The 26,130-nt window shown below is 44.2% G+C and overlaps 1 protein-coding gene across 1 annotated transcript in view; it reads right to left on the bottom strand.

Moving 5' to 3' along the window:
* Positions 1–26,130, bottom strand: part of TENM2 (teneurin transmembrane protein 2) — a 1,394,720-nt gene that overhangs the window by 196,949 nt on the left and 1,171,641 nt on the right. Inside the window, exon 11 of the mRNA XM_060415963.1 lies at positions 2,710–2,905. Within this exon, the coding sequence (XP_060271946.1) occupies positions 2,710–2,905 (196 nt within the window). The remainder of the gene's footprint in view (positions 1–2,709; positions 2,906–26,130) is intronic.

Below are 26,130 nucleotides of genomic sequence, written 5' to 3'. Positions count from 1 at the left end.
GAAAACAAAATATTGGTAATCCTTATTTCTTATAACTACTCTATGGGTTGACTGATCTGGTCTCCAAAAGGGACAAGTCCAGGGGACTTGGAACAGGGACAACTCTCTATAGAGGTGCTGCTGTTACTGCTTTTGCTATTATCCATCCCACTGGGTCTTTGTAGACTCCAGCTAAGCCAGCTACTGTGTGCGAGGTGTGTGTATGAAGCCTTTGAGTTTTAAACACAAAGCAAATGGACGGATCTAGAGATTGTTGCACTGAGTGAGGTAAGCCAGACAGACAAAGACAGACATATGGCATTGCTTGCATGTGGGATCTAAAGAACGGTGCAAATGAACTTATTTACAAAACAGAAAAAGAGTTACAGATGTAGAAAATAAATTCGTGGTTATCAGGGGGTAAGTGGGGGAGGGATAAATTTGAAGATTGGGATTGACATGTACAGATTACTGTACATAAAATAGATAATAAAGACCTACTGTAGAGCACAAGGAATGCTACTCGATATTCTATAATGGTCATTATAGGAAAAGAATCTAAAAAGAATGAATATATGTATACATATAACTAATTCACCTTGCTGTATACCTGAAACTAACATAACATTGTAAATCAACAGTATTCCAATAGATATATTTTAAAAACATGATTTACAAAAAAAATTTTTTTTTAAACCCACACAGGGAACCGAAAGGATATCATTTCTCATCATGCTGCTGTTACTAAGTTGCTTCAGTCGTGTCCGACTCTGTGTGACCCCATAGACGGCAGCCCACCAGGCTCCCCTGTCCCTAGGACTCTCCAGGCAAAAACACTGGAGTGGGTTGCCATTTCTTTCTCCAATGCATGAAGGTGAAAAGTGAAAGTGAAGTCGCTTAGTCATGTCCAACTCTTAGCGATCCCATGGACTGCAGCCCACCAGGCTCCTCCATCCATGGGATTTTCCAGGCAAGAGTACTGGAGTGGAGTGCCATTGCCTTCTCCACATTTCTCATCATATTCCTATGCAAAAGATTGTTTTCTTTTATCTTAACATCTCAAACTAGGTCCAAATGTGTTGCCAGTCTCTTTCTTTGGTGATCTGGTTTTAATCCTTTTAGATTTTTTTCCTCACTGGTACATAATCTGCTCCTGGAAAATTTTCCTAACTAATGGAAGATTTCTCCAGTGACTTTCCTGATACAAAGTTTATGCCATTAGTGTAGAACAGTGCTTGGCAAACTTTTTCTGTCAAGCGACAGTAAATATTTAGGCTTTGTGGGTCAAAGTGTCTCCGCTGCTACCATTCCACTCTGCTGTTATAGCTGCCACAGTGTGACAACAGATGAATGTGGCTGTGGTCCAATAAAACTTTATTTATAAAAATAGGCAGTGGGCCAGATTTGGTCCACGGGCTCTGGCGTGCCAAGTACTGCTTTAGAGCATTTGGTCAGATGTGGGAAAGAAAAGGCAGGATTTAATCCTAGATCAATCATCTTCTCCAGGTTTCTAGAGAACCGTGAGGTCCATGACTGAATGCTGCTGGGACAACATGGTGCTGCAGAAAGGCGATGAATAATCCCTGGAAGTCTATGTTGTCTCCATCATTTCCACATCCTGGGACCTTGAGGGACTCAGTTTTCTGAACCTCAGTTTATTTATCTGTGAAATGGGTCTAACAATCTGCCATGATTCAGAGAGGTTCTGCCCAGGATCACTTATCATCATTAGTAGGTGATTAAAACCTAATGACAAAGTAAATGTAATGAAAATATTTATAGGTGCTATGAATGCTAAAATTCTTAGGATTTGCTTTTGGAAAACTCATGAAATATTCTCAAACAAATGGCCCTTTTAGAGGTTATTTGACTTATAAGGGGAACTTTTAGAAAAAAATCTTAGCTTTTCCTCAATAGCTACTAAAAAATTGTGCTACAATATGCCCCACATGACAAGTGCTGAAGTAAAGCTTTTGGAGATTTACCAATCTGAGAACAAAGATATAATTTCCCTCTTATTGCTCAGTTGCTTCAGTTATGTCTAACTCTGCGACCCCATGGACTGCAGCCCACCAGGTTCCTCTGTCCATGGGATTCTCCAGGCAAGAGTACTGGAGCAGGTTGCCATGCCCTCCTCCAGGGGATCTTCCCAACCCAGGGATGGAACCCACGTCTCCTGAGTCTCCCGCACTGCAGGTGGAGTCTTTACCACTGTGCCACCAGGGAAGTCTGTCCTTCTATGGTTATATCCTTTTCTTATTTTTCAGGTTTTAAAAAAATGTTTTTAAGTTTGGGTTTTCCTTAGTTTTTGAGAGAAACTGTGAGCTGGCATGAATGGTCAGTATTTACTGGCCCTACTATATGTTTAGTGATTTATAACTTATACTTTATTTTATTTAATTTCATAGTATGAGGTGGGATTTTTTTAGTTCTATTTTACCACAGGGTAACCGGGGCTGACAAAAGTCCAATGATTTGCCTATTCTGTGTGGCCAGAACTTAAGCCAGGTGGTTGGACCCAACTTCCTCATTGCAGTGGCTTCTTCATGAATTAAGTAGCATTAGTATTTTAATCAGGGCTAGTTTTAAGTGGATGAAACTATGAACCCTAAGGATGCTGGCTGGCCCCCTACGCAGTAGAACCACCTTGGAAGGTGTGCCTTCAACAGAGAAGCCAGACACTTCCATGCTTTCTTTGATGACACAGCACCTCAGAGATCCCGTACCTACCTAAGACCACAGTGTTGAAAGAAACCATCTCTTTGTCTTTGCCATCATTGTAGAAGGCCAGGTGCCACAGGCCCACATCCAGGTACTGGACAAACACGGCTTCGTTCTGAACCAGCGTTTGTATGCTCCGGCGTTCCCTGGGCGACTCGACCACACTCCACTTCTCCTTCCCATCCAGGCGCTCCATGAAGTCATACTGGGGAAAGAAGAGAGCGTGCTACGTGTGACCCAGGGTGCAGACCTGCTCCCATGACCAGCATCCCCCTTTCCCGCCCCACTAGTTAACTGAGAGACACTTCTGAGTACGTTTTACTGTAAACTCATTTTGTTACAAGTAAAACAAGAGTCTTGAAAGTTGTAATAATAACAGTCACCACGCATTGTGCTTATAATTATTGCTAATAGTTTAACAACTATAGACCACAATCTCTTTTCTGCTTTTATGATTTTTTTCTTTTGAGTGTGTATGTGTGACAGAGAGGGAGAGGAGGAAGGGGTGAGTTTTTGCTCTACTCCTCAATAGGGTGTTCATAATACATAGCATATGCCAAGTGTAACTTTTAAAAATAATTCCCCCAATTCTGAATTCCAAAATGCATCTGGCACCCCCAAGAGTTTCAGGTAAGGAATTACTAACCTATGTTAGCAGATACCAGATACCCTTGACTGATCATTTACTAAGGGAAGGTGGGAGAGTAGTTAATCAGAGTAGTTATATCAGAGGTGTTAACACATTATAGACCAGAGACATATTAATGCCATGGGCATTGGTTTCCATATGAATTCCCTGGTTGATAATGTGCTAAGAAAGAGGGCTGAAGATCCAGACTACCTGAGAGGGAAACTGGAACTTACTGGCATCACCCGTCTGTGCCTCTGTTTTCCCATCTCAAAACTGAAAGTAACAGTGCTTATGTTATAGGTTGTTGTGAACAATAAGATCATACAGATACACGAACAAAACAAACACGAAGTACTTGTGAGCTATCATGACCACCATTATTATCACCATCATTTAATTCAATTCTTGCAAAACCCCTGTAAGACAGCTCCTATTTGTATCTTATTTTACAAATAAGAAAACAGACTCAGAGAAGTCCAGCAAACACACCCAAAGTTACCCAGTGACCAAGTGGGCAAGCAAAATTTGGATCGAGACCTGTTTAGGTGCAGTGCCTGGGCCCTTACCATGCCTGACCACTCATCAACCAGCAATCAACTATGAAACTCTGTTTCAATGGAAAACAGGCTCAGAACTGAAAGTAATCAGTGGGAGACAGAGTGGAGGGTGAAGGCTACCAGGAAAGGGTGGGGGGAATGGGAAAGCACCAAGGGGGCCTGCCCGAGGGAATGGTGAAATCCTGGGGTGGGCAGGTGGGAGCCACAGAAGACCCTTAAGCAGTGACTGACATGATGAGAGGACTGTTCTAAGGTTCATTTGCAGGCAGCCTATGAGATGTCCTAGGAGGGAATGAAAAGAAGCAGGAAGACCAGTTACCAAGCCATTGTAGAAACCCAATCATGAAATGACAAACATCGTGATTAGGTATCGTGAAAGAGAAAAGGGGACGATTTTGGAGGGCCATTTTTAGGGAAGGAAGGACAAAGCTTGACCTGGGCTGGACAGAGAGGATGAAGGAAAAGGCCAGGAAGGTGGTCATGTCTCTTTACTTGTTGACAAGTAAAAAAATCAATAAGACCCCAGTAGAAAAGGAATCATCTTGAACTCATGCGAAATCATTGCACAGGAAAGTCATGTGCATGGTGACTTCCAGAGAACATTCAAAGTGTAGGTCTTTAGCAGATAAAAATCACCACTGTGGGACGGAGCTCTCTCTCACCACTTTCAAGCCATGAAAAGGGTTTCATAGATTATTGACATCACTGTAACCCCTTCCACAAACTTCACAGAATGAAATGCTAGGAAATCCACTAATGGGACCTCCCCATCAGCAGAACTGCCACTTTCCCCACCTGAAACATGATCAGTGAAAACAAAAGAGTCTATAATCTTAGGGACAAAGGTTTTACTGTCAGATAAACCTGGGTTTGAATTCTGACTCTGCCGTTTGCTACTGTTTGAAGTTAGGTGATTCTTTAACCCCCTTCCTGGTTTGCATGCTAGGGAATAATAACCCACACCTTTTGGGGATGTTACAAGGAGAACATGAGATAATGCTTAGGGCCGTGCCTGAAACATAATAACCATTTTATGAAATACCTTGTGACTCTGAACAACTTACTTGTAAGTTGTAAGGGTTGTGGAGGAGAAGCACGTGGTTTTAGCTTTTGCGTCTGGGGGCCTGGGGAGGGATGTTGTATAGGAAGTAGAAATTTCCTCCATCTCTCAGGAAACAAATGTTCATATTTAGCTTCCCTCTATCCCACAGTTCATTGGTCGCAGCTGTCTTTATGGGATAAAATGAATGATCTGAAAGGATATGACAAACCGATACTGCTTTTGGAGCCTCTTGTAACCAAGGCATTTGTTCCTTAGCAACCTCGTAAATGTCCGGCTACCCAGACCCACATCTACAAATTGCTGTCAGCTAGAGGGATGAGTGCAGCTTCCTTGGTGGCGAAGTGAGAAGGATATACTTCACCTGGGATTCGAGTTATCACCCCCACGAGGAACAGTTCGGGGAAGGTGATTACTTGCATGGGACCATTGCTCATTATTAATTTGGGCATCAGTCATCTTTTTCTGAACTGGCTGCCCAGCCCAGGGGCACAGGAATGGCTTAGGACCATCGGTGAGCTCGCTGTTCAACAACCAATCAAATGACCCTGGGAAAGGCATTTTTCAGAGGAGAGAGGGGACATCTGTCTTGGCTGGTTCTTCAGTTCTCTCCACAGAAGCAAGAAGGGCAGTTTTCATTTAAAGAAGAATCTGTGACCCTGAGGCACTGGGACATGTGGGTCTGAGGTATCCCAGTCTTGTATCTCTTTGTTGTGCTTTATTTCCTTCAAAGCACTTATCACCCTTGAAAATGACTATGTTTTTCTGCTTATTGTCTGTCTACTCAGAACATAAACTCCAGGAGGGCAGGGATTTCGCCTGCATGGTAGAATGGTTAAGAGTGGGGACTTTGGAACTAGACTGCCTGATTAGAACCTACGCTCTGCCACTCACCTGCTGTGACGCTTGCACAAGCCATCTCAATTTTCTGTGCCTTGGTCTCCTTATCTTTAAAATGGGCAAAATATCAAGACATAATAATAATACAGCATAATACTGCTGTAAGGACTAAATGAGTCCAAGTATGTAAAGTGCTTAGAATACTCAGCAGTCTGTATTTTGTGAAAGTGAAAGTTGCTCTGTTGTGTTTGACTCTTTGTGACCCCGTGGACTGTTTAACCCACCAGGCTCCTCTGTCCATGGGATTCTCCAGGCAAGAATACTGGAGTGGGTTGCCATTCCCTTCTCCAGGAGATCTTCCTGACCCAAGGATCGAACCTGGATCTCCCACACAGCAGGCAGATTCTTTACTGTCTGAGCCACCAGGGAAGTCCCTGCATACAGTAAGCATACTTTGAAAGTTTATGCTATCCCGATGATAATTAATTGTTAAATCTAATTCATCTTGAGCTGAGTCTGATCAATAAATATTTGTTAAATATCAAATACATAAAATACTGAATCTGTAAATGAATTCCATTGAAAGCAAACTAACTTGCAATGTTAGAAGATTTTGCCTCTAATAATAAATCACTTGCCCTCCCTTGTCTTCCAGTGTGCTTTCTTGAGTAGGAGATAAATGGGCAGAGTTAGAGGCAGCGAGCCTCAGTCAGGCACCTCACAGTGTAGGACACGCATATGACGGACACTGTGGCCCAAGGAATCTGTATATTCGCAGAGATCATCGAGATTGGAGAGGGGACTTCAGATGGCCATTACGACTTCACCTTTTCAATTCTAAATGAGATGGTGTCCAATGCATGCTTTCTTCCTACAGGCTTTCTTGTCTTCCTTCTCTTTCTCCTTTGACACTGTTGCTTAGTGACCACTGCAGCAGAGATGGCTGATCATTGTCTATATCAGAGTCTCATTCCTTTCCATTATGTGCAAACATGTGATGGCGTTCCCATCAAGGAACATAAGCTGTTGTGACGTACTCTCCTTCTGGACTCTTCTGTGCTATCTCCTACTTGCTCGCTCCCCCTACTTATCTGCCCCCTGAGAGAACCAGAGTTCTCTTAAAGCCCAAGAAGATGGAGTCATAAGATAGAAGTGGCCTGGATCCTAGATTTGCATTTGGAGGGAAGCTGGAGATGCTGACATGAGCAAGCAGTAAACACTTATTAAATTAGGCCATGGATGCAGAGAACAGAGGCTACCAGAGAGGAAGTGGGATTGGGGAAGGCAAAATAAGTGAAAGGGATCATCTGCATGGTAAACAACGGAAACAAACCTCGGGTGGTGAGCATGCTGTAGTGTATACAGAAGCCGAAATACAACGCATACATGAAAAAAAAAAAAGCTACGGAAATGTTGAGGTTTATTTATTATTTAAGCATAGCCTTCAAGATTTCTTGCTTCTCTTCCTTCCTGGTTCACTCTGTAAGTTTTAGCAAATTTTCTGTTCTTAGGAGCGGTAGGAGAGAATCACCCGGGAAGGAATGGTAGCATCTTTTGTTGGCTGAGTTCCACCTATTATGTGTAGGCTATCTATTTACCTCTGTTTGCCCAGGGGTGTCCTAGTTCCCATCTCCCATTGCTTCTCTCATTCTCAAAAGTGCTCTGGTGTGTAATCTACAGTTACCCTCCTCTTCAGTTAACATGTACCAAGCAGCATCACGCAGCCTCGTTCACGGCTGCTATAACCCGGGGAGGGCTGGAGGCTAGAAACACAAGGTGGATCAAGCCAGCCAAGGGCAGAGACTGCTTTCCATGGCAGGAAGGGCAGGGGCGCAGTAAGAAGCTGGTTTGTGCAGAGGCCATCTGGTTCTGGAGAGCCTCTGCTCTCTAGGAATCCTAGACGGCAGTCTGGCCAGCTTGCTTGGCAGCCTGGCTGATACCAGAAGGAGGCCAAGGACTCAGGCACTGGCCAGAGTTGCTGTCTCATGCCTCAGTGCTGGGGACTGAGAACTCAGGCTTTGTACCAGCGGCATGTGCCTCCTCAGTTACAGAACTCCATCATGATCAATCCTGGATCCAGGGCTGCTCGGAAAACCGTGCTGTGCTCGAAGGACTAAGAAGGTTGCTTCCTAGCACGTCCTATCTGATAGATCTGCAGACGCCCTGGAAGAGGATTAGAAAGCACGTGGCCCAGTCCCACTGGGGACTGTGGGAGTACACAAGCTGCCTGCAGGAGCAAGCCTGTCTCCCAAGGCAACTGGTCTCTCTTGATCCGGCAGTAAGGTCACCTAGAGGGTGACAGTGCTATAACCCGAAATAACCACCCCCTGCCCCCCGCCACTAAAGTTCTTTTTTCCTCCTTGGCCTTTGAAAAACAACCCATGCTGGCATGAAATGTGAGGGCTGTGCCTCCGAGTCATGTGTCATACCCCGAAGTGGCATGAAAACGCAACTTTCATGAGCGCTCGAGAGGCAAACAAAGAAACCACTGCAAATATTTGACTGATCTGACTGTCGGTCTCCCCTGCTTCTTGGCAGAGACCCAGGAGGAATGGTAATTAAGATAACTTAGTGGCTTCCCAGGGGCGCTGGAGGAGACAGCCAAGGGGCCTTTCACTTTCCCTGGAGGGAGTGTGTCCACAGGCAGCGACTGCGGAGCTCAGAGATGCTTCTGGAAGCCATGCCAACACACACCTGCCACAGAGGACAAGGTCAGAGACAGACTCATGGCCCTTCTGGAAGATGTCACTACCGGGGCCAGGACTTTGGGAGAGGGCAGGGAGTGGGCAAATAAGTTTATTGTTATCTGGTCCATGTAGATAGGGGCAGCGGCAAACGCTGACCTATCCCACAGAGAGCCTGCAGTGCCCGGCTCTGTGCTGGCAACATCCCCAGCCTCCGACATCTGATGTTGATGCCGCCTTAGACAGCCAGGCATGTGCAGCAGGTGGTTGGACTGCAGGGAAGCAGCATGTGTCAGTGAGGGCTGCTTGAAGCCACACGAGCGTGGAGGCTGCGGTGGCATCCGGTGACGATTGGCAGCGGTGGGTCGCTCCTGGGGGCCTGTGCATCTCTTTCCGCCTCCAGCCAGGCCCGTGGCAAAGTGCATCTGGCTGATTCCTCATTAAAGCTCTGCACGGCTTCTTTTCTCTCCTTCAAAGGGCTGAATGCTCCAGGAAGCATGGAAGGATGAGAGCGGTGGGCTGTGCTTGGAGGGTTGGGGAGCAGCTGCCTTCCTTCCACGTGGCCTCGCCTGTCATTTTCAGTTCCTACTTGCAGGGTCCATGTTTTCAGTGTCCAAGTTGCTTAACTAGGTGCTGACTGGCCCAGTGTGGGCACTGCAGGTTGTCTGTCTCCCAGCTATGAGAACAAGACCTAAGCCTCCGGGCAGGAAACAGCATCACCTGTATCTGCGGACTGTAACAATCATCGTGCTGGGCTCCATTGTGAGAATCGAGCAGGTAGAGAAGAATCAAACATGATTCCTGACATAAGGCGCACGGAGACTACGTCTACATAGGTGCCACTCCTGATTCTTTCATGACATGTCTTCTTGTAGCAGAGGAAAACAGAATCATCAAAAATAAGCAGTTTTTTTTTTTTTCTAGGCACTTGCTATGTGCCAGGCAAAATGGCAAAAGCTGATACGTGTTATCTCATTTCACCCTCCCAGAAACCTTATTCTCATCCCCATTTCTCAGGAGGAACAAAGGCTATTAGAGAAGTTAAATAACACACCCAGGGCCACAGACTCTGGTTGGTGGCCAAGCAAGGACTTGAACTTGGATTTGCATGAGTCTTAATGGTGGGAGGTTGCCAGAAGTTTTTCAAGAACCCGGGTGTAGCTGGCTGCCAGCATATTTGCTGACTGGCCTGGTTGGTAAGTTTCCCAAAGAAGCCAGTGAGCAGAGAAGAGGGACGAAGGCAGAGCCAAGGAATGCTAGGGTCAGACTTGAGCAGAGTGAGTTGGGCACCTGAGGACAGGAAGATGTCCCATTGGAGATGATGAAAAAAGATGCCAAGAGAGGTCCGGATGCTTTTGCTGGGCAGTGACCATACCCGGCCCATAATCTCCTCCGTCCACCTCCTAACTTCTCTCTCCTTATGTTTTAGTCACACGGCTCTCCTCTCTGTTCCTGGAATATGCCAAACTCATCCCAGCCTCAGGGCCCTTGCACGAGATCTCCCTCCTGATCTTACAGCTGCCTGCGTCTTGTCCATCAAGGCTGCCTAAACACCATGGCCTTAGAAAGCACATCCTAAACCATCCATTCTAAAGTACTCTGATCACTTCTCCATTTCTGCTCTCAGCAAAAAATGATCAAAAACTCTTTGGGGAAAAACAAAACGAAACAAAAAACCTTGTCACTTATTTGCTAATTTATACTCCATCTCACTGCTCTCAGACACAAACTTCTTAAGGCTGGGAGACTTTATGGTAACTACAAATGGAATGGAATGTTTAAAAATTGTGGGGCTTCCCTGGTGGCTCAGTGGTAAAAAGTCTGCCTGCCAGTGCAGGAGACATGGGTTTGATCCCTGGTCCAGGGAGATCCCACATGCCGCAGAGTGACTGAGCCTGGGCACCACAGTTATTGAGCCTGCGCTCTAGAGCCTGGGAAAGGCAACTACTGAGCCCACGTGCCACAACTAATGGAGCCCAAGCACCCTAGAGTCTGCACTCTGCAACAAGAGAAGGCACTGCGGTGATAAGCTTGCGCACCTCAGCTAGAGAGTGGCCCCCACTCGCCACAAGAGCAAAGACCACACAGCAACAAAGACCCAGCACAGCCAGCAATGAATTAAGAACAAACCGCGACTCACTATGCTGTACACCTGAAACATATATAATATTGTGTACCAACTGTCCCTCAATAAAGTAAACCAATAAATCTATGTTAACCAGCTTTGAATGCAGAAAAAATAAACTAAAAGAGAGTAGACTTGTTTGTTTTACTCCACATGGGACCTCTGGGGTCTAGAGCAGTGCCCGGCATGCAGCAGGTACTCAGAAAAGGCCTTGACTGAGTGAATGAAAACTTTCAGGCTCAAAAGAAAATAGTACCCAGAGTGAAGTGTACAACAGTCTAGTGGGATCTTGTGATACAAATACTGAAAGGACATAACCTCTTGAGGAAAGGTTCCTAGAAAGTTTTACTAAACACTATACAGTTTTCCTGGGTTTTGTTTGCTAACTGCTCAGATGATAATACAAGGTGCCATTTAATGAGGCTAGGCACTGTTCTAAGTGATTCTCAGGCATGATCTTATTCGATGCTTGTAACAGCCCCTGAACATGAATCATTATCCCCACTTTGCATATGAGGAAACTGAGGCACAGAGAGGTTACATCACTTGCTCTAGAGTTGGCAAGGGGTGGAACTGGGGTTCTCACTCCAGCAGTCAGCCTCAGAGGGTGTGCCCTGAATCCACTGCATTCCAGGCCACTGGGCACACCAAACAAATGGGCGGTCACTGCTGGTCAGCCTTGCTCATGTGGGGAGACCAAGGTTTATCCTCCTGTCTTCAGAATCAGGGCTGGAGAGCCTCAGGGCTGGAGAGCCTGCTCCTCAAGCAGCCCGCAGGACCGTCAACAGCAGCACACTCAGGACACAACCAGCTTCGTGTTCTGGATCCTATTTCTTTGGCCCAGAATACCTCTTCCCTCTTGGGAGGCCTGGTGGCAAGACCAAGATGAGGGCGCCTGTGGTGCGGGGGGTATCCTGCCCACCTGTAATGAGATGGAGCAATTTTCCTAAACTTAATAGGGAAGAAACTGTTCTTTAACAAACTGCTTAGAGCAGAAAGCAAGAAACCAAGGAACTCGGGTGCAGGCAGGACTTTCCTGGAGGAGACAAAGGAAGACTTTTTTTGGTTACAGGAAACGGGGAGGGAGCTAGAGAGAGATAAAGGGAGGGGAGGGGCCAGCAGCCATGTGTTGGGGACCAGCCAGGCCACAATGTGGCTTCTTCCTGTGATCCGCACCCCCTCACCAAATCCAAGCAATGAAAACAAGAAGAAACTAGGAGAAACTGTAAAGAGGCTTGCTATGACCAAGTTTGTTACAGAAACCAGCAAAGAGAGAACAAGCACCATTCCTGGACATCACACAGCGGCAAAGTGGAGGTTAAAGGATTCGAGAGGAACAAGCCACAGGAACTCAGAAACCACGGAGGAGGCGACAGGGCACAGACACACTGAGCGCTGAGCAGGGACTCCCAGTCAATGCCTGGTTTCCAGCGGAAGGCCTGAAGGTCTCTAGATTGGGTTCATAGGAAAGAAAAATCCGAAGCTCTGCTCACAAGCCTGAGTCTTGCTCAGGCCTCAGGTTACAGAGGAAATTGAATGTAAAACTAATGGTTCCATCAACAAACACTGATCACCTACTATGTGCCTGGCCCCGCTCTGGGCAGTGGGGATCCAACAGTGAATCATACGGTCAAGGTTCCGGCCCTCCAGGCACAGGACACCGTCTTAGGGGAGTAAAATGCCAAGGAGTGACGAGGGCTATAAATGAAAAAGAGCAAACCAAGGACAACCCAAATGCCCCCAACAAGTGAACAGACAGACTGATTACACCATATCCATACAATTGGAAGTCGACTTGATAATAAAAGGGATGAGCCACAGATACACACAGGGCTTCCCTGGTGGCTCAGATGGTTAAGAATCTGCCTGCAATGCAGGAGACATGGGTTCAATCCCTGAGTTGGGAAGATCCCCTGGAGAAGAGAACGGCAATCCACTCCAGTATTCCTGCCTGGAGAATCCCATGGACAGAGGAGCCTGAAGGGCTGCAGTCCATGGGGTCGCAAGAGTCAGACACAACTAAGCAACTTTGATCTGACTTCACAGATACACACAACATGGGTGAACCTCACTGATGTTATGCAGAACGAGAGGCTAGACACAAAAGAGCACAGGATACTGTGTCCATAAAACTCCAGGGAAGACAAATCCAACCTCGAGTGATAGGAAGCGGGTCAGTGGGGGGAGGGATGAGGTTGGCATGGGGCCCAGGGAGCTCCTGAGGGGTGGTCACATTTTACACCACGACTGCGATGGCGCTCACGCAGTTTTCACATTTAAGGAACCAAACCATACATGTAAAACGTGGGCACTAGCAGCCAGTAAATGATACCTAAATCAAGTTGGTTGAAGCCAGATAAAGCAGAGCATGGGGATAAAGTATAAAGGCGTCTGAAAGAGCTCACAGAGGGCATAGTGTTTAGGTAAAGTCCTGACAAGAGGAAGGAAGGAGCCATCTGCATATCAGGGAGGAACATTCCAGAATGAGGGAACAGCCAGTGCAAAGCTACGCATGAGATAGGATGACCTGGGTGTGACTAGGGGAAAGAAAGCGGGTCAGTGTGGAGGAGGGTCTAGGGAGAGAGGACAAGACCAAAGCTCCGAGGGCCTTGGGTACGTCGGCGCCCGCTACAGTCCAGCTCGGCTGCCAGCGCTGGAGACGCAGCAGGCGACCCCACCGTCTCTGCCCTCAGGGAGCTGACACTCTAGAACCACCTCAGATTTTCCTTTTAGTGTGATGGGAGGCCGATGGAAGGTCTGCGGAGATGAACGCACTGATGAAGAGTTAAATAAGGTGAGACCAGCTGTGCTTTGTAATAAGAAGACAGCTCCTCACCTGTGTTCATGGTGGTGGGTTCCCGAGGGCCCTGGGGGCTGGCAGGGGCTTTGGTGGGCTGCTGGGTGAGGATAAGCAGATGGTGGGTTCTGCCAAGCTCCCCTTACCAACCCCTCATTAAGCCTAAAACTGTGGTTTTCAAGTTTCAAAGGAGTATGATTTGAAAGTCTGGTATGGGATGGGAATCATGTAGGCAGAACAGAAAACGAATAGAAAAGGATCAATTATTACTGCTAAAGAAGACATCAGCATCATCATTATTCCTATGGTGAGATCCTAGCACCCCTCCATCTCAGGGGTGTTTCAGAGAGGGATCCCACTTCCACAAATAGACTTACAGTGATAAGGCCAGGCCGGGGCAAGGCAGGGACAATGTGTTCCTTGGTAGGTGGCCCTTCCAGGCCTGAGGCCAAAATGCCTGGCAGCCACACAAGGGCCAGCACTGTCTTGCCCACTGCTGCAGCCCCTTGGCACACAACACACAGCAGGTGCTCCATAAATGTTGGTGGAGTCCAGGGTTATGGCCTGAATGATGTATCTAGCCGAAGAGAGTGTCTGCTTGGGAGATCGTTAACCCTCTCCCACAAAATATTTGAGATCAGAGAGAAACAGTTGAAAACCATAAGTTTGATCTCCTATTTTTCAAGACTTCCCCTGAGTACATAAAAGTGTGTGTTCCCAGTTTCAAGGGTAACTCATAGCTTTGTGGTGTTTGGCCACTTTTTCCTTTTATATAACATGGATGCCTAGTAGGGGCTGTGTACATGGCTATAAGCCCGCAGTAACTCAACACAGGGTCACGGCCACTAAACCTCCAGAGAGGCTGCCCTTCTCGGTCCCTCCTGGCCGTATAAAAGCCAGGTCTCAAAGGCAAAGCTATGTCCTCGTTGGTGAGTGACAGCTAAAGAAAAGTACAGTTTCTAAAAAGAAGACAGTCTTATGTGAAGCTTCAGCACAGCCCATATAGAAGGGGGATCTTCACTGCCCTCGGCTTGGAATGGTCTTTCCCTCTCTTCCCTTTTTCTTTCTTTGCTTGACTCACCTTCTAACAGTCAGCTTGGGTAGCATCTCCTTCAGAAAGCTGCCCTAAAATCCTGCACAGGTTAGAACTAGTAGCCAATTTTATGCTCTTAAACCTCCTACACCCAACTCTTCAGGAATGGTAATAGCTAATATTTGATGATCATACAAGCAACAGGAACAAACTCCATAAACGATACATGGCACCGACTTCAAGAAATGTACAGCACAATAGTGCTAGCAGGATGTATGCTGTCCACCTGTGGAAAGGTGGGCTTGGGTTGGACATGGCTGGGTGTGCTGGGCAACGCGCCCCAGGAAAGGAACCCCAATCCCCTACCAACTCATACATTTATAAGAGGATTGAGAGGAGACAGGAATTACCTGACCGAATTGGCAGACCCTAACCTTTGCAATCTGGATTAGAGTCTTGAGGGAGATCAATGAAAACTCAAGTCTGCAAACCAGCACTGGTTTCTGCCAGAGGCCTTGCCATCCTGCCTGGAGAGACCTCTGGTTGCTAGGTTACCTGCGAGAGAGTGGTAAGGGCTCTGGACCAGTCAGACTGATCGATTGATCTCCACGGGGTGCTCACTCTTTCCTGGGCATTATCTCATTTATTCTCTCAACAACCCAACGAGGTACAGTCCTCATTTTACGGATGGTGAAGCTGAATCTAGAGAGTTTCATCCACAAACCTCCAGCTACTACAGAGGGGAGATAAGATTCCAACCCAGACTAAGCCTATTCTGGAACATCAGTTCTAATCTTCTGCCTGGTACTTCATCTCACAGCTCTCCCTGCACGATGATGCCATTGTTACTCGACTTGTCAGGTCCTTATCTTTTTAAATGCCTTTCATCTCTGCATCCCCAACACAGACCTGCATCCCCAACACAGACCTGCAGTGAATATCTGTTGAGCGCATGACTGGATTGATTTCATATTTTGTCTTCCCACAAGGTAATGTCCTCATTGTGCTGCCTTATGATCCAACCTGAAGACCAAGCCAGCCACAGTGTAGGGGTCAAGTTCAATGAAACTGACGAACATCTCTAGGCCATGCCAAGATGCGCTGAAGCTCTACCATGGGGTCAGGAGAATGGAAGTTTTACCTCTTAGTGCCTTGCTGATGTGATTTCTTATTTACTGCACATTCCCATCTAATTGTCTTTAGCCAGTGGTTTCTCAGAAATGTCACATTTGGCTCCCTGCCCTCCTAAGATCAATAGGAGGGTCTCACACAGGCTGCGTGTGAAAATAAATCAAATATATCACTGAGGAGAGGGAGCAAACTGGGAACGTGTCCAGTCACGTTCCTTCTCAAGTGGGAAAGAGGCACAGTCACGGGCACTGGTGGCTTGTCTCCCAACTGGCCTGACCCTTTCACCAGGCAGCACTGTGACCTTAAAAAGCTGAGACATTATTTTGCTGACAAAGGTCTGTCTAGTCAAAGCTATGGTTTTTCCACCAGTCATGTATGGATGTCAGAGTTGGACTATAAAGAAAGCTGAGTGCTGAAGAATTGATGCTTTTGAACTGTGCTGTTGGAGAAGACTCTTGAGAGTCCCTTGGACAGCAAGGAGATCAAAATAGTCCATCCTAAAGGAAATCAGTCCTGAATATTCTTTGGGAGATGAATAAATGCTGAAGATGAAGCTCCAATACTCTGGCCATCTGATGCGAAGAACTGACTCATTGGAAAAGACCCTGATGCTGGGAAAGATTGAAGGCGGGAGAAGGGGACGACAGAGGATGAGATGGTTGGACGGCATCACCGACTCAATGGACATGAGTCTGAGCAAGCTCCGGGAGTGGGTGATGGACAGAGAGGCCTGGCTGCTGCAGTCCATGGGGTCACAAAGAGTCGTATATGACTAAGCAACTGAACTGACTGACCGACTGACTGTGATCTTAGGCAAGTTACTTAACTGAGTCTCTGCTCCCTAATCCCTAAAATGAGAATAGTAAAATTTCCTACCTCTAGGGGTCATTGTGAGTCTGGTCCAGCTCACAGTAGGCCCTGGATCAGTATCAGCCTTTCTTATGGCTATTGCTATTGTTAGAAAAGCAGCAATTCCACTCTTGAGAATTCATATAAGGAAATTATTAAAAACCAAACGAACCTATGCCTGTGAGGATGTTTACTGTAGAATGAATAGAATGTTGAAGAAGGGAGCTTGGTTAAAAATTTTTAAAGTATAGAATGAGCTATTTTTGACGCATTTAAAATGAGTTTATGAAAGAATATTCAGATATAGAAAGATGTTTCCTACTTATCATTATGCAAAAAATCAGGGTAAAAACAGTACATATGACAAGACTCAAATTTGTAAAAATGATTACTGTATGTGAACAGAAGATATATTAAAAATATACTAAAAATCTTAATGTTTTCTGTTTTTCCTATCATGATATATTGCTCTTACAACAAAAAAAGTTATCTTTTAATAAAACTGTTGGAATTTATTTTGCTTTGTTTGCATTATGGATGCTTTGAAAAACATAATAGCTGATATCATTTCTTTGTGCCAACACAGTTGTAAATGCTTTATAAAGATTACCTCATTTACATCTCACAACAAAGCTATGAATGTGTAATATTATTATCTTCATCTTACAGATGAAGTAACCAAGGCACAGAGAGGCTGAGGGATTTGCCCAAGGTTGCACAGCTTGCAAATACTGGATCTGGCCATCTGGCCTGGTTCGAACCCTATCCCATGCTCATCAGTGTCTGGAACAGCTGCATAGGCATTCCACAGAATGTCTGCTTAAACTTTATTTTTCTTTGTGTATTTATATATTTTAAAATTTGCATTGAAATACCCACCCTGACTCGACATACACAATAGGATCGAGTTCATCTGAGTGTATTTGGAAATAATAAAAGGTCACTTAAAATGGATGCTCTGAACAAAAGGGAAAATGACCGATTTGGAATCTACCTTGAACAATAAAACTGCAGCTATGAAAGTATTTTTATCTCATATTTAGGAATGTTCAGGTTATGTTTGCCACTACACTCTAATTATTAGAATGAACACTGAGCTTTCCCGTGTACGCAAACATGTGACAACCAACATTTCATTGTCTCTCCGCTATACTGACTGCAAAATGCACCCTGTTTTCAGAGATGTCAAAAGACGAGCATCGTGTGCATCTCAAAATTGATAAACTACCTGAGAACAATGCGGCTTCACTGTAGCCTGACTGGCGCCACACAAACAAATGCAAACCTATTGGGTGTCTTCATCAAATCTTCCAGGACCCCTCTTCATGTTATTACAGCCGTCCTCTTAGAAGTGCCGATCACGGCACTTTCCTTGCCGCTTCTCTCTGCCATGGTAGTTAACCGCGCTGCCTTGGCCAGATTCACGGTGACCAAGTCCCCCTAGCACTCAGAAGCAGATCTCCAGCATCACTTCCTCTGATTTAATGAAATTCTTGTCTTGGGATTGAGTTGTAATTTTACTCTGTCAACAAATTCATTGACATTGTACTGCAGGAGGCCCCTGGAAATGATGGCCAGCAGCGTTAATTTTCTCTGGCAGGAGGGAAAGGGGGTGCCTGTCTGCTGCGCCCAGTGCACACCAGCTTTGAGACCCTAAACTCTGCCTCAGTTCTTTCCTCTGTAAAATGGGGCTGCTCCTAGTAGTGCCTCAATCATAGGGTTGTTGTGAAGATAAAATAATTTACATGAAACACTGTAGCCCTCAAATAATGCTATCATTATAATTCATGTTAAATGGGGGGGAGATCTATGAGTGGGGAACATTTTTATAAGAGATCAGATAATTAATAGTTATTTTTGCCTTCTAACAACTTTGGCTTCCCTACAGACACCTGTACTGAGAGGGGCTTCAATAAACATTTCTAAAGTCAATTAATTTTTGTGAACAGTTTGGAATAAAGCTTTTCTGAATATCTCTGAACACAGATTTGACCTTCTGTTACTCTGTCCTTTATCAAGAAACTTCAAGATCTGCACTGGGCTTTCTTTGAATCCACCTGATGTGTGTCTGCTCAGAAAAAGTTGTATAAGGAACTCCACTGGAGATCCTGTTCAAATGCCAGGCAGAGCAGAGACACAAGTTAATGTCAGGACGTTAAACCAGGAATGCAATTTCAAGGAAACATGTAGCAGCACCCCTATGTTCATAGCCACACTATTTCTAATAGCCAAGATATAGAAGCAACCTAAGTGTCCATCAGGAGATGAATGGATCAATATATGTTGTGTGTGTGTGTGTGTGTGTGTGTGTGTGTACATACTTTGATAGATACATACACATACACACGATGGAATACTACTCAGCCATAAAAAGAAGGAAATTTTGCCATTTGCAGCAACACAAATGGACATGGAGGGCATTATGTGAAATGAAATAAGTCAGAGAAAGACAAAGCTGTATGATATCCCTTGTATGTGGAATCTAAAAACCACAACCAACTAGTGAATGATCAAAAAAGAAGCAGAGTCACAGATGAGAGAACAGACTAGCAGTCACCAGAGGGGAGAGGGGAGAGGGGAGGGAGGATGGGAAACACAGGAGCAGAGGAGTAAGAGGCACTATCTATTACACAGAAAATAAGCGACAAGCATATGCTGTAAAACATGAGGAATACAGCCAATATTTTATAATACCTCTAAACAGAGTACAGCCTTTAAAAATTGTGAATCACTATATTGTACAATTGTAACTTACATAATATTGTATACCAATTATATTTCAATTAAAAAAAAGAACATGTCGCACGTTCCAAACAGTGTTTTGTTTTGTTTTTTTTTAAATAAATAGTTTCACAGCTTAAGTTTGGGGTACAACCTTTCTACTTCTGTATCTGAGGCAAGAGATGTGAATAGTTAAGATATTTTATGTTATTTAACCTTGAAATGATTATTTTCTATTGCTCTTCTTTCAAGTTCATGGATCAATTTAATTGAAGACTATTCTGAGCCTGTAAGGGAAATGATGAAAAAACTACAGCTGCTCTCTGAAACTACTTATATACATTTACTATGATTTTTCTCAAAACTGTGCAAACAAAACAAAGTACATAAATAAATTGAATCCTGAGAGTAATATAAGATTAGAGTCATCATCTATAACCTCTTAATGCTTGTTTTACTCAAAATAGACTCAAGTTTGTCACAGATCCACTTTTCCTAAAGAGAGAGAGATTGCTAAAATTAAGAAAAGTATAAAGAAAACAGTGGCAGCCTGCCCATATTTCAACCACTGGAATGCATGTTAACACATGCATTTACTTTCAGTCATTGTATGGGTACCCACATGCGTGTGTGTCCTGCAGATGGGGAAGGGTTCGCGTTACCTTTAACGTTTAATTATGGATAAAAAAATACTCTTTAAATCTAATTCTCAGGCCTTTTTTCCTCACTCTTCCTACAGGTGACCAACCTTATGAATTTCGTTTCTCTTTCGGTGTCTCTATCTCTATGTACTATATATATATAGTTACACACACCAACAGGTATATAGAGATTAAAACACATATAATAAATACACATAAGAAACATATGCACACAGATTAAAACATTATAATAATGAATATGGATTTGAATTATAAACCATAGCTAATAAAACTGTCACAACCTGTTTCATATATGGGGTTCTACGTAAGATTCCACTTTAAGATAAAGGCCATTGCCTAGAAAACTTGAAACTCTTGAATTACAGCACCTCTGAGATTCTGCTCAAAGTATGTGGCTTGGTCCTGCCCCCTCTTACTCATTTCTGCTTTCTCTGTTTCTGTCTTTCTCCCTGTAACTTACATAATATTGTATACCAATTATATTTCAATGTAAAAAAAGAACATGTCACATATTCTAAACTGTTTTTTTTTTTTTTTTTAAATAAAGTACATCCATGTATTCCAATCAATGCCTTTTTGGAAAAATATTCAATGTGCCCTCCTCAAACACCTTCCTCAATACCAGGTCGCTTGTAAAACTCAAGAATCTCCTGAGATTTCTCCTGACTGGTGACTGCAGGAGGATACTCATTGATTTAAATGGCAGTTTTCAATCCCGTAGGAGGCTACCAGATAATTGGAAGGGGTCTCCTGAGAAAGACCTTTCCAAAAGCACTTTCAGTACAATACAGAAGAAACCAAGGTTCTCTTGGTTTTGCAAACTCTTTCTCTATACCTCAAGTTCTTTTGGAGAGGAAGGGTCTGTAAAATATGCCTGTAAAAATATGCCCCTTCCTAAAATGAAATAAAATGCCCACTACTAGGCATATACCCTGAGGAAACCAAAATTGAAAAAGACAAATGTATTCCAATATTCATTGCAGAACTATTTACAATAGCTAGAACATGGAAGCAACCTAGATGTCCTTCAACAGAAGAATGATAAAGAAGCTATGGTACATATACAATGGAATACTACTCAGCCATGAAAAGGAACACATATGAATCAGTTCTAATGAGGTGAATGAACCTGGAGCCTATTATACAGAGTGAAGTAAGTCAGAAAGACAAAAACAAACATCATATACTAACACACATATATGGACTCTACAAAGATGGTACTGATGAAATTATCTGTGGGGCAGCAATGAGACACAGACATGGAGAACAGACTTATGGACACAGGGTGGGGGGAGGAAGGAGATGGTGGGATTTATGGAGAGAGTAATATGGAAACCTATATTACCATATGTAAAATAGATAGCCAATGGGAATTTGCTCTACGACTCAAGGAACTCAAATTGGGGCTCTGTAACAACCTAGAGGGGTGGGATTAGGGGCAGGGGGGGAGATGCGAGGGAGATTCAAGAGGGAGGGGATATATATATATACCTATGGCTGATTCATGTTGATGTTTGGCAGAAACCAACATGATTTTGTAAAGCAATTATCCTTCAATTAAAAAAAAAAAAAGCTATGTGGTGATTATGCAAGCTGACAGCCAAACCTGGTATGGGGAGGGATCCCCGTAAGATCACGGAACACAGCTTTGCAGGATGAGTGAGGTCCAAGGAGCGCTTAAGTGACTGAGCAATGGGCACAGGACAGGGGCACAGCAAGAGAACCAGGCTGCTCAGAACACGTGGGCATTCCAGCGGCCCAGGGCTGCAGTTAGTTACATCTCTAATGGAAACTGTGTACAGCTGACTTGTTTGGACAAGAGAAGAGGACAAGGAAAGAGAGAATTCATTTTCAAATAAGGCTCTGAACTGGAGAGGGATAACCTGAGCTGGGAAAAAGCTAACACCACTCATCACCATCTACAAATTTCCCTTTTAAAAAATGTCATTTAGGAGAATTCTGCTGATGAGGACAAACAGGAATGTTTGCTCAGCTCATTTGATCTCGGTCTGTACATGCTTAATCTGCTATATTTGCACTTATTTGGTATGATCATGGGGCAATTTGTGGTCTCTTAAATAGTTCCCGTCTATCGTTCAATGAATGTGTGGATAGTTTTGCTTCCCATCCCACAGACACATCTTAGGGTAAAGCGCTGGGGCTGACAGCGTCTGCTTCTATCTTAGCATCATTTAATCCTCACTACCTCCTTCTAATAAACCCTTATACCTGGAGCTGGAAGTCCACCCCACACTTTCAAGTTGCCACTGGAACTGACTGGACTCATGGCTCCATCAGTCTGAGTGATGAAATAGGCAATTTTGAGATTTGCTAAATAGGTTTGTGGAGAAGGCGAAGTCCCGGCAGGGCTCCCCAGCAATAACTGCATCTTGTTGACTCCGGTTATCATGTACCTAATTTGCCGATTACTGACTTGTTCTCATGCAGGATTTCTACTTGGCTTGACATATCAGTAGCAATCAGTGATGAACTGTCAAGCAAACCTGCTCCCTGCCTTCACCACCCAAGAGTCTCACTTGCATCAGTAGCTTCTGAGATCGCCTTTGATCCTCAGTACTGCTGCCAGGTCAGATGATGACGATGACTCTTAAGTCTCGTCGGCTTCCTTTCTAAAACTGGGGTCAAGCAAACCCGACACGGTTGGTAGGATTTCAAATACTTGGCAAGATAGACTAGGCTACCTTACACACACTAGCCCCATAAGAATTTGAGCTGGTAGGTTGAGAGTGACTTAGACTGACTCTTTTTTTTTTTTTTTCTTTGTGTGTAGGTATTAAAAAAAATGAAATTCAGGGTATGAAAATGCTGCATTTAAAAGACAATATAATATCTATCTTTCAAATGGACAAATTAAACAATGATAATATTCAGTTTATACAGGAGTTAAAGTAAATAGAACAAACACTGATACACTGCCGCTGGTGGTAGGAGAGTATACAGTGTGAGTATAGAGAGTAGAAGTGAGAGTATAGTGAGTACAGTGAGAGTCTAGTGAGAGTATAGTGTGTGAGTATAGAGAGTATAGTGAGAGTATAGTGAGTACAGTGAGAGTCTAGTGAGAGTATAGTGTGTGAGTATAGAGAGTATAGTGAGAGTATAGTGAGAGTATAGTGTGTGAGTATAGAGAGTATAGTGAGAGTATAGTGAGAGTATAGTGTGTGAGTATACAGAGTATAGTGAGTACAGTGAGAGTACAGTGAGAGTATAGTGTGAGTATAGTGTGTGAGTATAGAGAGTATAGTGAGAGTATAGTGAGTACAGTGAGAGTCTAGTGAGGTAGAGTGTGAGTATACAGAGTATAGTGAGAGTATAGTGAGTACAGTGAGAGCCTAGTGAGAGTATAGTGTGTGAGTATACAGAGTATAGTGAGAGTATAGTGAGCATAGTGAGAGTCTAGTGAGAGTATAGTGTGTGAGTATACAGTGAATAGTGAGTATAGTGAGTACAGTGAGAGTATAGTGAGAGTATAGTGAGAGTATAGAGTCTAGTGAGAGTACAGTGAGAGTATAGTGTGTGAGTATACAGAGTATAGTGAGTACAGTGAGAGTACAGTGAGAGTATAGAGAGTCTAGTGAGAGTATAGTGTGTGAGTATACAGAGAATAGTGAGTATAGTGAGTATAGTGAGTACAGTGAGAGTATAGTGAGAGTATAGTGAGAGTATAGTGAGAGTATAGTGAGAGTATAGAGTCTAGTGAGAGTACAGTGAGAGTACAGTGTGAGTATAGCATCTAGTGAGTCTACTGAGTATAGTGAGAATATAGTGAGAGTACAGTGTGAGTAGAGAGTATAGTGAGAGTATAGTGAGTACAGTGAGAGTCTAGTGAGAGTATAGTGTGTGAGTAGAGTATAGTGAGTGCAGTGAGAGTATAGTGAGAGTATAGTGTGTGAGTATACAGAGTATAGTGAGAGTATAGTGTGTGAGTATACAGAGTACAGTGAGAGTACAGTAAGAGTATAGTGTGAGTATAGAGTCTAGGGAGAGCATAGTGAGAATATAGTGAGAGTATAGTGTGTGAGTATAGAGAGTATAGTGAGAGTACAGTATATGTGTGTGTGTGTGTGTGTGTGTGTGTGTGTGTGTGTGTGCTTAGTCGTTCAGTTGTGTCCAACTCTTTGCAACCCCACATACTGTAGCCCGCCAGGTTCTTCTGTCCTTGGGATTTTCCAGACAAGAATACTGGAGTGGGTTCCCGTTTCCTTCTCTAGGGGTATGGAGGGTAACTGGTATAAGCTTTCAGAAGGACAATTTGGCAATTCTTATAAAATCCTTAAGAGTTGCTTTCAGGAAAAGAATTAAGGGTGCACACAAAGACTAACCATGAGGACTGGTCTCCCAAAGTTTTACCGTAAGTCTTAAGGGCCTTTCATTGGGATATTTGGTGCCCCGCCACCCAGGAACACCAGAGGGCTGTAATTCCTGCTCCACAGAAGTTAGGATCTGACTTGCTTTTGGTCCATAGGTGACGGGCTTAAATGATATGTGATGCTTGCAAGCAGAAGACTTTAGGGATTAGTGCATAATTCTCCCATCTTCTCTTTCCTTTGCGTAGAGTACGAGGCATGTTCCTGACAGTGGAAGCTCCACAGTTCCCTGTCCCTGAGTGAGACTGATACTGAGCAAAGTCCAATGTCACCTGAAATGAACACGTGAAGTAGGGTTTCCCACCTCAGCACTTTTGCCTTTTGGAGCTGGTTGTTGTGGAGGATTCTCCTGCGTGTGTTTAGCAGCATCTCTAGCTGCCACTACCTGCCTGGAGTAACCTCTTCTTAGGGCAAAACCAAAAATATCCCCAGACACTGTAAAATGTCTCTGGGGTGGGGGTGGGGGCGGGGGCGGTGGGCAGAACTGGCCCAGGTCTAGAGCCACTGATATAAACAAGAAATGGCCTCTGTGGTTTTAAACCATTCAGATTCTGAGGTGTTTTTTTTTTTTTTTTAACTGCAACTGATTTGTTTTATTATAGCAAAAACTCTGTATAAATATTTAGCAAAAGGGGACTGCTTCCAATTATGGGTGTTTTTACTTTCCTTTTGTTGTTCTGTGCTGTAAAAATTTTTTTGTAATGAAAACAATTTGTCCTTTGATAAGAAGGAAAAAATGAGCCAATTAATTTTACTTTAAAAACCTATATTTACATAATTGCTTATTGATAGCCAGTATTGGCTAGGGACATGCAGGATTTCTAAATACGATGAGACACTCGTGTACCATATTTTTATATTGCATTTCTATTTACAAAGTGTTTTCCCATCTTACCTTTGTGGGGGGAGGTGTAACTACGGTAACATTGGGAGATGTAACTACAGCAACAGGTAGACAAGGAAACTGAGGCACAGAGAGATTAATATGCATGTCTGAGGACACCTGGTTAATACACAGCAGCGCCTTCATCCTCAGCTTTCTCGCTAATTCCAGTACTTTCTCCTCTATGCCATGCTGCCTCTGCATTTCTATAGAAAGCCACTTTCAAAAAGTCAGCTGGGACAGACTCTGATTCTTTGGGAAATTTAAACAGGTAAAAAAGGATTCTCCTCTGTATTTAATATCCTTGGACAAGGATACTAAACCTTGTAGGCACTTGGTCAGAGCACGATCCTCAATAAAATTTAAGCAGAGCCATTCCGTGCAATGCAGCTGAGAGACTTTCACATTCCTCCCCCTCCCAACTTCTTTCTCTTTCTCTCTTTTCAGCTCAAATGAGTCACCTTGGCTAGTCTGCCAATCCCCATAGAACTTATGTTCCTTGATAGAATATGCCAATAGAAATGAGAAATTCTATAATGGTTTGAGACGTGAGTTAGTTGCCTATCCCTGCGCGGGGCTAAGTGCCGTCTCCTCCAGGAAATGTATCTCGTCAAATGGACATGAGTGCTCGTAATAACAGCGAATGAATGTGAAGATGCATGGGGAATCGGTTTCCCCCCTCTTTCTTTCTTTTCTTTTCTTTTTTTTAAGAAGCTCCCCTGTATTGTAGCTGTCTCATGCATTTCCAAGCATCTGCACCATGGCTCGCTTACCTGACCCTCCAAGTCAAGCTCAACTCCCAGACTGGCAGCTGGGCTGCAACCCTCGGTGCACATCAGCCCACGCCTATTCATTTCTCTTCTGGAGAAATGGGATGGGGCTGTCCCTGGAGTGGAGCTATTTTGAGAGAACGATCACTAGAACAATCACCGGCTTGGCAGGAGATGGACGGCGTGGTGCAGCCACAAAAGGAGAGACACTGTCATGGAGGGTCTGAGTCCTCAATGTCAGAACAACGGGGAACCCGGGTAGAGCATGTTCCTGCCTGCTGTCCACTATCAGTCAGTTTCAG

The sequence above is a fragment of the Ovis aries genome, chromosome 5 (genome assembly GCF_016772045.2).
Source record: "Ovis aries strain OAR_USU_Benz2616 breed Rambouillet chromosome 5, ARS-UI_Ramb_v3.0, whole genome shotgun sequence".
Lineage (NCBI taxonomy): Eukaryota > Metazoa > Chordata > Mammalia > Artiodactyla > Bovidae > Ovis > Ovis aries.
Note: the sequence above shows the minus strand (reverse complement) of the source record. Positions and strands in the feature narration are given on the sequence as shown.